This window comes from Gorilla gorilla, chromosome 5 (genome assembly GCF_029281585.2).
Source record: "Gorilla gorilla gorilla isolate KB3781 chromosome 5, NHGRI_mGorGor1-v2.1_pri, whole genome shotgun sequence".
NCBI classification, from domain to species: Eukaryota; Metazoa; Chordata; class Mammalia; order Primates; family Hominidae; genus Gorilla; species Gorilla gorilla.
Window position 1 is genome coordinate 135,373,434 of NC_073229.2, and position 11,627 is coordinate 135,385,060.

The 11,627-nt window shown below is 39.7% G+C and overlaps 1 protein-coding gene across 1 annotated transcript in view; it reads left to right on the plus strand.

Moving 5' to 3' along the window:
- The window catches only part of SLC16A10 (solute carrier family 16 member 10), a 140,386-nt gene extending 130,312 nt beyond the window's left edge, over positions 1-10,074 (plus strand). Inside the window, exons 5-6 of the mRNA XM_004044534.5 lie at positions 5,436-5,664; positions 9,059-10,074. Coding sequence (XP_004044582.1) covers positions 5,436-5,664; positions 9,059-9,291 — 462 coding nt within the window. The 3' untranslated portion in view covers positions 9,292-10,074. The remainder of the gene's footprint in view (positions 1-5,435; positions 5,665-9,058) is intronic.
- The last annotated feature ends 1,553 nt before the right edge of the window (positions 10,075-11,627 follow it).

The following is an 11,627-nucleotide window of genomic DNA, read 5'->3' on the forward strand; positions in this document are numbered from 1 at the left end:
ATGAGTTACTTTTGTAATGTAGAAATATTAATGACTTTCCTATCCATCAGCCTGCATAAGCTTCCTCTTCCAGTTCAGGTAGAATGAATTGGATCAGTGTTGCTCCATTTTCCATTTTAGCATTTTACATTTGCCTAAAGATATCTTGGGATGAGGGTATATACTTTATCAAATGTAAGCTATTTCCAAAGTAGTATATCCAAATACTTAACAACTTCCCAGCCTAAGTAAATGATCAGAGGCTCCGTACTCAGTCTCATCTAGACTGTGGCACTGGGTGTAAACATATCAAATGCATGTTTCTCCATCAGGCAGAAGTGAGAGTAACCATGTGCCATGGAGAAGGTTGACAGACTCCCTGTGAAGCACTTCGAAGTGACACCGGCCTCTGTGTGCTTCAGAAGAATCCAGCCACCTGCTGTGTGGCCTGACATTTTCCTTTAGTTTGTGATGGGCCAGCAGAACTCTGTTGCCAACTGTTTTCTGTCATGGGTGCCTAGCCAGAGGTTCTGAAAGTCTGGAGACTTTATATTGGCTAAACTTTAGGAACGTCAATTACATGTCCATCTCCAAGATGCCTTCTTTTATTCAGGTGCAGCTCATTGTTTCCTCTTGAGCTACACTTAAGATTCTTGAGCAAAACCTAAACTGACATTTCTCCAGCAATGCTCTCCTTGAGATAGAAATGGGAAAAGTAAGAGCAAAAGGAATCTTTTGTTCTCATGTGCATACACTAACTCATAGAAGGTTAATACTTCTATAGCCTGTACTATTATAACAAGTATTATATATTTATGATATATTTCCTTAAAGAAAACAAAAGCAATATAGACATCTAAACTGTCACTGGCTTATTAAGTGTCAGTGCCAGAGCCTAGGAGAAAATAAGGAGGCTGTGAATTCCTTATTCGAATCTAACCAGAGCTGCTGTGTTTGAGAGCAAGTTTTAAAAGATTGTATGTAATACTAAGTTTATTCATCTTTCACACTGAGTCCCAGCATCACCAGATCAGTATTTGATGCCTGGATCAATCTTTATTCTGGGGAGTGATGAAGCATTGAAGCTGCTATATGTATAGTTTGCCGAACGTCGGCATGTGCTCCTTGTGGCCCAGGCATCCCTGCATATAAGGAATAGGTATGTTCTCACGAGCCTCACCTACTTACCTCCACATTTAGCCAGATTCTGGGTATTAACATCTGCTGGGAAAGAGCATCACTACAGTAGCTACAAATAAGGTGGAAGAAGCGAAGTATTTTTCTGAGAAGTACTTAAAGAATAGATGTGTAAATTTCTATAAACACAAGTCTTAAAGGAAAATGAAAAAATTTTACATTTAAATAACTACATAAATCATTGCCTAATTTTAATAAGAATATAACTTAATATAGCTTGAATGGAGAAAAGGACAACTTGCAGTCAGGGAAAGTATTAAGAAATAATATGCTCAGGCTGGGCGCGGTGGCTCATGCCTGTAATCCCAGCACTTTGGGAGGCCAAGGCAGGCAGATCATGAGGTCAGGAGATCAAGACCATCCTGGGTAACACAGTGAAGCCCCATCTCTACTAAAAATACAAGAAATTAGCCAGGCCTGGTAGTGGGCGCCTATAGTCCCAGCTACTCGGGAGGCTGAGGCAGGAAAATGGTGTGAACCTGGGAGGCAGATCTTGCAGTGGGTCGAGATCGCGCCACTGCACTCCAGCCTGGGCGACAGAGCAAGACTGTCTCAAAAAAATAAAAAAAAAAAAGAAATATTATGCTCAAAATATATAGCAATACGTTGGAAACTTTTACTTGAATAATTTTTACAAAACTGACCAAAGAACAAAAACGTGAAGAGGCCAAGTTCCAAGACTCATGTTATGTAAATTGTTCTAAAACAACATTAGCACTTAACAAAGTTGAAAAGTTAACAAAGCCAAGTACTGTACTAGGCTTCCAACATAAACTAAGTATAAAATTCCACAGAGCTGGTTTTCTTATCTTTAAAGAAATTTGTTGGCAAGTGGTACTGGTGTTAAAAAAAAAAAAAAAAGGAAATATGTACTGACCAAAATAGAAAAAAAATATGAAGCACATTAAAAGAAAAAATATATATTCCTGAAAACCTTGTATAATTACAGTGGCATGGTTGGGAATGTTTGGTTTATAGTTTTAACAATTAAATCCATTGAATCTGGCTCCGTACCATCCTAAAGTTTTATTCTAGATTCTCTGGAGTTTGTGATTATAGATATGTTTCTAAGATTTAAGTAACTTTCCATGTTTATCTCCTTTTATGTTTGTACATAGAATAAAAATGTTTCTATTGTTAAGAATATTAGAGTTGGACGCAGTGGCTCACGCCTATAATCCCAGCACTTTGGGAGGCCAAAGCAAGTAGTTTGTTTGAGCCTGGGAGTTCAAGAATGGCCTGGGCAACATAGTAAGACCCCATCTCTACAAAAAATAAAAAATTAGCCGGGCATAGTGGCCTGTCCCAGCTACTTGGGAGACTAAAGTGGGAGGATCACTTTGAGCCCAGGAGGTTGAGGCTGCAGTGAGCTATGATGGCATCACTGCATTCCAGCCTGGGCAACAAAGTGAGACCTGTTTCAAAAATAAAAAATAAAAAATTGGGGTTTATCTACTTAGATTTTCAATAAAAATTACTACTTAAATCTTTACCTACTTGTTAATTTCAAACCCTTTTCTACATTTTGATTTATCTTTAAATCTCTTTTTGTCTCAATAAATGGGAAGTATCAGGAAGTCTTTTTACTTGCTCAAGGTCATAGAGAGCTTAGAACCTGGTAGTGTCCCTCTGAGCCCCAGTTCTTTCCAACCTGCCAGGCTGTAGGCCCAACAATTACTCACCACTAAGATATTATGCTTGTGCTGTCATGGAAGTTGCATTGGAGAAAAGGATATTTAACTGGCAAACAAAAGTCAGGAGAATGGGGAGATTTTGTTCTTTTGAAATGCTAGTGTGAAGTGCTAGGCTTATTTTTCAAATGCCCAACTCGTATTCTTTTCTTTTCTTTTTTTTTTTTCTTTTTTTTTGAGAGGGAGTCTCACACTGTCGCCCAGGCTGGAGTGCAGTGGCGCGATCGCGGCTCACTGCAAGCTCCGCCTCCTGGGTTCACGCCATTCTCCTGCCTCAGCCTCCGAGTAACTGGGACTACAGGCGCCCGCCACCACGCCCGGCTAACTTTTTTTTTTTTTTTTTTTTTGTATTTTTAGTAGAGACGGGGTTTCACCGTGTTAGCCAGGATGATCTTGATCTCCTGACCTCGTGATCCGCCCTCCTCAGCCTCCCAAACTGCTGGGATTACAGGCGTGAGCCACCGCGCCCAGCCGGCCAACTCGTATTCCTAAACGAATCATAATTTTACCATAAGACCATAGTTTAGTGATTGAAGAAAAAAATGTACAGAACTGTATGATATGATGGTGTCAAAAAGAACTAACCCAATATGAAACATTTTTCAAGAGCATGTTTCCTATTTTGGTGTCAGTGGACCACTTGTGTTAAAGTTGTGAAAACCAACACTCCTGAATTCCACCCAGAACTCACACTCTGCACCTTCAGAGGCCCTCAGATTGCGAGTGGCTGCCCCGAGGTGTACCAACCTCCAGCTTCCGTAGGTCCGTAGGTCCGTAGGTGTGCTAGTAGGGCCTAGGAAAAACAGAACAGATGAGGACAGTGATGCATACAGCCGCTTTATCTGGTCTCTCCTTCCTCCCTAGCCTGACTGCTATTGGAGGGCACCCTCCAGGCACAGTTCTGTTCACAGCCTGCTGCTGCCCCCGTGGGCCATGGTTCCAGGATGGCTCCATCTTCTGTGCTTTGGGCACATTACTTAACCTCTCCCAGCGTCACTATCTTCATCAGCAAAATGGAGATAACATTAGTAAACACCTCATAAAGTTGTTATGAGGATCACCAGTGAGATAATAAATCTAAAGTGCTTACAACAATGCTTGGCACTTGGTAAACACTAAATAAATGATAGTTGCTATTATATGCATAGTTTTAAAAAACCTGATGCTTTTAAAAACTTTTTTCTGATGACTAGTGAATTGTTCAGTTTTTATTGTTGTTGTTGTTTGAGACGGAGTCTCGCTCTGTCGCCCAGGCTGGAGTGCGGTGGCGTGATCTCGGCTCACTGCAAGCTCCACGCCCCGGATTCACGCCATTCTCCTGCCTTAGCCTCCCGAGTAGCTGAGATTACAGGCGCCGGCCACCACGCCCGGCTAATTTTTTTGTTTTTAGTAGAGACGGGGTTTCACCGTGTTAGCCAGGATGGTCTCGATCTCCCGACCTCATGATCTGCCCACCTCGACCTCCCAAAGTGCTGGGGTTACAGGCATGAGCCACCGTGCCCGGCCATGAATGGTTCAGTTTTAACAGGTTCTGTACCTTAAAAAAGTTATTAAATTGACTGTTTCCTCCTTTTTTGTACCCATCATACTTTGAATATATAACTACGGCAGCATATAAACACTTCACTTGCACTTATTTATTTAAATGTCCATCTTTCCATAACCCAAGGGTAGGAACGAAATCTTATTCATTGTTGAAACCTCTAGCACATAGCACAGTGCCTACCAAATAGTAGGCAAAATCAGGTGTTCAATTCTATTAACTACTCTAACACTGAACTGAAAGTGTTCAATGGCTCAAAATAATATAATAAGCCTTAACTCTGGGGTGCTTAAATTTATCTATAATGTCTGCCAGTGAAGTATACATAGTTTTAAAGGTTAAAAAAAAATCAAGTGTTTAATGAATTTGAACTGATTGAGCACTGACCAGATACAGGATCCTTAAACTTCGTAATATCTAGTCCAAAGATGAATTTTTTTTTTGGTACAGATTCTGACTTCAAGGGATTTGCAGGCTGGGAGGGAAATTAAATATATAAAAAGTCATTTTCGGCGGGCGCTGTGGCTCATGCCTGTAATCCCAGCACTTTGGGAGGCCGGGCAGGTGGATCACTTGAGGTCAGGAGTTCAAGACCAGCCTGCCCAACATGGGGAAGCCCCGTCTCTACTGAAAATACAAAAATTAGCTGGACTTTGTGGTGCTTGCCTGTAGTCCCAGCTACTCAGGAGGCTTAGGCAGAAGAATTGCTTGAACCTGGGAAGCGGAGGTTGTAATGAGCTGAGATCACACCACTGCACTCCAGCCTGGGCAACAGAGACAGACTCCAGCTCAAAAACAACAAGTTTTTAAAATCTTGTCTCTTAATGGAAATATTGAGAAAATGCTAGGGGAACTCGAAGGAGATGATTATAGGAGTTGATTATGTATGTAAAATCAAAGTGAATGAGGCAGTGGTAGGGGGGAAAGGGGGAACCAGTAATGACTTAGAAGTCCTAAGCATGTTGCATGGTAATTGTGACATTCACTTCCTGCGAGCGGAGCTGACCTTGTGGTGTCCGTCCTAGGTACTCTCCTTTTTCTTCATTGGTCTGATGTCCATGATGATTCCTCTGTGTAGCATCTTTGGGGCCCTCATTGCTGTGTGCCTCATCATGGGTCTCTTCGATGGATGCTTCATTTCCATTATGGCTCCCATAGCCTTTGAGTTAGTTGGTGCCCAGGATGTCTCCCAAGCAATTGGATTTCTGCTCGGATTCATGTCTATACCCATGACTGTTGGCCCACCCATTGCAGGTAAATATAATGATTCTCCAGTAGTTACATTAATTCATAGTATTTTCTACTTCAGGTCTTAATTAAGTCTCATTTATATGTAAAACATATTACAGGTTATTGATTACTGGTCTTTTGCTTTTATGTGTGCCTTACTGGTAACATTTTTAATAAGACTAGCTATTAAACAGTATGTTGAATTTGCTGAAGAGTCCCTCTTATCCTTACTGGCAGCTAAAACACTGTATAAAACACTGTGGGAGGCTGAGGCGGGAAGATCACCTGAGCTCAGGAGCTTGAGACCAGCCTGGACAACATAGTGAGACACTATCTCTACAAAAAATAAAAAATAAAAAAATTAGCCAGGCGTAGTGGCATGCATCTGCAGTCCCAGATGCACAGGAGACTGAGGTGGGTGGATTGCTTGAGCCCAGAGGTCAAGGCTGCAATGAGCTGTGATCATACCACTGTACCCCAGCCTAGGCGAAACCCTATCTTCAAAAAAAAAAAAAAGTTGAAGATTCTGAAAGATTTCTAAATATGTCGGCTTTTGGTAAGAGATCATACATCCCCCTGAGGAGTAGTTGATGAAAAATAACATAATAGAAAAAACCCAAATGCCTGTAAATAGCTAATTGGGTAAGCAAAATGTGGAATATCTACAGTGCAATATTATTCAGCCATAAAAAGGAGTAAGGTACAGAACTGATGCTACCAGGTGAATGGACCTCAAGAACATTATGCTAAGTGAAAGAAGCCAAACATAAAAGGTGACGTGGCTGGGCATGGTGGCTCACAACTGTAATCCCAGCACTTTGAGAGGCCAAGGCAGGAGAATCATTTGAGCTCAGGAGTTCCAGACTAGCTTGGGCAACATAGCAAGACCTTGTCTCTACTAAAAATAAAAAAAATTAGCCTGGCATGGTGACACATACTAATAGTAGTGTAGTTCCACCTACTCCAGAGGCGGAGGTGAGAGGATCTATTGCGCCTGGGAGATCAAGGCTGCAGAGCTGTGATAGCACCACTGCACTCCAGCCTGGGTGACAGAGTGAGACCCTGTCTCAAAATAAAAGGTCATATATCGTATGATTTATTTCATGTGAAATATCCAAAATAGGTAAATTCATACAGATAGAAAACTGGTGACTGCCAGGGGCTGGAGAGAAAGGGATTGGGAAGTAACTACTTAATTGGAATGAAGTGTCCTTTTGGCATGATGAAAATATTTTGGAACCAAATAGAAGCAGTGGGTGCAAAACATTGTGTATGTGCTAAATGCCACTGAATTGTTCACTTTCAAATGGTTAATTCTATTTCATGTGAATTCCACCTCTAGAAATTCTCTGAATGATATTATAAAGATGTCCTATGTTCAGTATTACTTGGGTGCCTGTTTCAATTAGTATTAGAAGATTCAATATAAATATGATAAAATTTAAATGTATGTACTGTCATCTGTGTTTGGCACATGAGGTGCTCAGTGAAGGTTTAGCTCAATTCATTCTCATACCCTGAACTGTATTCCTAGTCATGAATCAAGCAAGCAGAGTTACTACTGAGCAGACCAAATCCAGTTTAAGTTCAAAAGGTCATGGTCTCCTTATAGGAGAACCCTCCATTCCTTCTTCTCTCCCGCAGGTAATATAGTATTCACTCTTCTTTTTATACCCTACAAGCTTAGTTTTATAGTTTCTAAGTCCACAGCAGATTTTATATAAGCAGCACTCTAGTAGTAAATAGTTTTGCTACCAGAAGTGACAGTTAACAGAGCAAGAATAAGGGAGGTAACAGGAAACTTCTAAGGCAGGCAGAACACCACCACACAGCAACTGGCAGCAGAAAGCTGCTGGCTCACCAGGAGGCTCTGAGGGCATCATAGTATTACAGCAGAACATAATCATGAGTGTTCATAAGGAGGCAGAGTTCAGTTATGTATGGAATGGTCTGATTCCAAAGATAGAAAACTTGTGCATTTACAGATATTGTCTATTTTATATATGCAGAATGGATGTACACATTTTTATGTGTTGGTACTTAATTGGACAAATGGTCAGCTATTTATTTAACAATGTCAGATAGATATTTAGTACAGTATATTCCCTGGACATTTTAGATAACTTAGGTTTTATAGTATAAGAGTTTAAAAACACTAAGATAACTTTTAAAACCATGAGTCCTGGAATTTGTTAGAGAAATTAAAAATGTTGGTGGAAACAAACAACAAAACTGTATATTTTTTTTAAAGTTTGTTGAAAAGAATATTGTCTTATTCTATAAAACATTTCAAACCTAGTTAGAGATTTGTAATCAAAAAACATTTGCGCAGAAAGCAGCACTTAGGGCTGCCTGTTCTATACCCTGCAGTCAGACAGGAAAAGAACTGAAAATGGCACCCTTCTGACATTCTGAGGCAGCTGGACTGGCAGCCAAGTAAAGGAGAGTGATGAGGTGGTGTGGGGAGGGTGGGGAGGCAGCGCGAGGGTGCTCTCCACAGCAGGTAGGAGCAGGCAGGAGTGGGGACAGAGGGAGAGCTTGTGACTGGGGCAGTGAAAATAAACGATTGGCTCTTATCAATCACTTGCACCAACTAAAAAAATAAATAAATAAGAAATAAAAATGTTGAGTACCGTAAAAGTTTTCAGAAGCAGAACCCGAATATAGAATGCCATTAATAATTCTTATATACTTACATTTTCTTCCAGGTACTTATAAACCTTAGTCTATTTCCAAAATGTATTTAACAAGCTAACTTTCATCCAGATTATTAAATTTAAAATTTTTCTTAATTTTGAATTATGATGTTAAATAGTTTTCATGTTATTTCATAAAAAACAAATACACCAAAGAGTAGTTTGAAAGCTGGGCATGGTGGCTCATGCCTGTAATCCCAGCATTTTGGGAGGCTGAGGTGGGAGGATTGCTTTAGCCTAAGAGCTTGAGACCAGCCTGGGTAATGTGACAAAACCCCATCTCTACAAAAAATATAAAAATTAGCCAGGCATGGTAGCATGCAGCTACCATGCTACTTGGTAGTCCCAGCTACTCAAGAGGCTGAGCTGGGAGGATCAATTGAGCTTGGGAAGTCAAGGCCTGCAGTGAGCCATGATTATGCCACCGCACTCCAGCCTAGGTGACACAGTGAGACCCTGTCTCAAAAAAAAAAAAAGTGTACCTTTCTATCTTTTCAAGTAATGTCTTGGTATGAAAATCCAGAGGACTGTACTTTATGACAACGTTAAAGATATGAGATCTTTTTCTTCCTATCAAAAAAGGTTTATATTTCAGATGTTTCCAAAAAAAAAAAAAAAAAAAAGTCTGATGTCTGAGATGTCTGAATCAGTCCTGTGGCTGATCTAGACCCCCTACAGAGTGACACTTGTTCTCCCTTGGTGACAGCTTTTTCCCTTCTCAGGGTTACTTCGTGACAAACTGGGTTCCTATGATGTGGCATTCTACCTCGCTGGAGTCCCTCCCCTTATTGGAGGTGCTGTGCTTTGTTTTATCCCATGGATCCATAGTAAGAAGCAAAGAGAGATCAGTAAAACCACTGGAAAAGAAAAGATGGAGAAAATGTTGGAAAACCAGAACTCTCTGCTGTCAAGTTCGTCTGGAATGTTCAAGAAAGAATCTGACTCTATTATTTAATATCTTACATACCTCCACCAGACTGGACTTGCTTTTTGAATTTTAAGCAAGTTTCCTTTCCTTTTATACAAATTGCAAATTTCATATTTTTTTAATCACATCCTAGGAATAGCACAATAATTGGGAAATAGAACCCTTATCACTAGAAGAACCATTTTCTGCCACTAAATATCTCTGATGTTTCCATGAGTCTGAGGGCAGAGACTCTGGTATATGAAAACATGTCTGAAAGTCACATATTGTGAAAATTTGAAGCTATGTCAGTAAAAAGCAGCTTTGGAAACTGTGAATGATCTTTAGCTTGTACAAATGTTTAAAAATACCTCAGGCTATACTGAAAGGGTTGCAGTTTGGTTAGGAGTGGAAATATTTTGTTTGTTAATGATGTCTTCAGTTCTGGTACCTCTGTTTTACTTTCTTATGCTCTTTGGAAACTTTTTGCAAAATTTAAGCCTGGGTTCTAGATAATACCAGATCTACCTAAACCTCAAGTCTATGTTAAAGTTGCTTTCCTGCTGTTAAATAAGCTATGATATTAAGATATTCTGACTTGCTCCAGTGTCAAGGGACCTTCTGGGAGCAGGTGCTAACAAAGTGTTCAGAATCAATATGTGAGATGAAAAGGATCCTCTCCAGGAGGATCCTGAGCTGTTCAGAAATCATTTAAGTTTACAGCATTGTTCCCTTTGCGTTTGCAGTGTGTTTTACTCAAGTAGCCAGAAACACCCCATGTTTCTGAATTTGTTTAAACTGTAACAATAAAGTAAAATAGAATGCATGAAAGATATTCTGGCGATTGTAACTTAGAATTTTTCTGACTTCCGGATTTGTTAGCACTAGAACCTGATATTTAAACAAAGTCTTATTGAGCAGTTATCAAGTGGCAGTTACAGGCACAAATTGGTGGAGGCTGGAGGATGGGGAGGGGAGCAAAACCCTTTATATTTGTGAAGAAAATATCTGTAGCTGATAGAAATAATTGCTTAAATTGGTTTATGAAATTAATGAGTCTGAAAAGGTTAAAAGCACTTATAAAAAGAACAAAGTCCTACATTTCCAGAACTTTCTGGCAAAAATTTGCACTCATATTATTTATCCTATGAACATTCCCATTTTTTTTTTTGCTATTTATATACAGATTATCATAAGAAAGCTCTCAGTTTGAGGACCCAAAATAAAACCAAAGTCATGCCATGACCCATACTCATTTACAAAAACAAGAACACTTTCCTCTATGCCTAAAATTATGCTTTAGTACTTGAGGCCTTTAAAAGTTAGTGCTTTTGATTGTGAAGACATTCAGCAACTTACTTTGTCATACATGCAGTTGCACCTTACCACTTCTAATAGTGTCATATTTCATATTCAGGGGACTTAGATAATTTGCCTGTGGATGGTTCTTTTGCAGGAAAAAAAATCTACATTTTGACCATACTACCTTTTCATGTTCTTATTATAAGCTTTTAGAAAATGATTTCATTCACTCATGTCCAGTTATACAAAACGTTACTTTCTCATTTTTGAGAAGTTCAACAAAACATACTACTAAGACCAATCATCAAACCCACTATTATAAATGTTAATTTTGGCTGGGTAAGGTGGCTTGCGCCTATAATCCCAGCACTTTGGGAGGCTGAGGAGGGAAGATTGCTTGAGCCCAGGAGTTTGAGACCAGCCTGGGCAACATAGCAAGATCCTGTCTCTACTAAAAATAAAAAAAAAATTAGGCCAAGCATAGTGGCTCATGCCTGTAATCCTAGCACTTTGGTAGTCCAAGGCAGGGGGATCACTTGAGCCCAGAAGTTCAAGACCAGCTTGGGTAACATAATGAGACCCTGTGTCTACAAAAAATTTAAAAATTAGCCAGGCATGATGGTGCCCACCTGTAGCCCCAGCTACTCAGAGGCTGAGGTAGTGGAAGGATTGCTTGAGCCTAAGAGATGGAGGCTGCAGTGAGCTATGCCACTGTACTCTAGCCTGTTCAACTGAGCAGAACCCTGTCTGTAAAAGAAAATCAAAAACAAAAAATAAATGTTAAATTTTTTTTTAAGTTTTAGCACAGACTCCCCTCAAAACACCTTCTCCCCAATTTTACAGAAAGTAATTCAAAAATGAAAACTTTACTCTTTACGAGTAAGAGTAACCTCTTACTCTGTAAGAAAAACCTCTACAGTGTTTTTCTTTTCAAAATTTGGCTGATTTTAGGAAAAAAAGTGATCATCTGAAACTAAAAGAAATTGCTTGGTTAGTTTCCATATTAAAACAGCAGTGACAAGTATATATAACTTAGATCTCAGCATATGTGTTTGTATATTAAACTTCACATATGTAGTTTT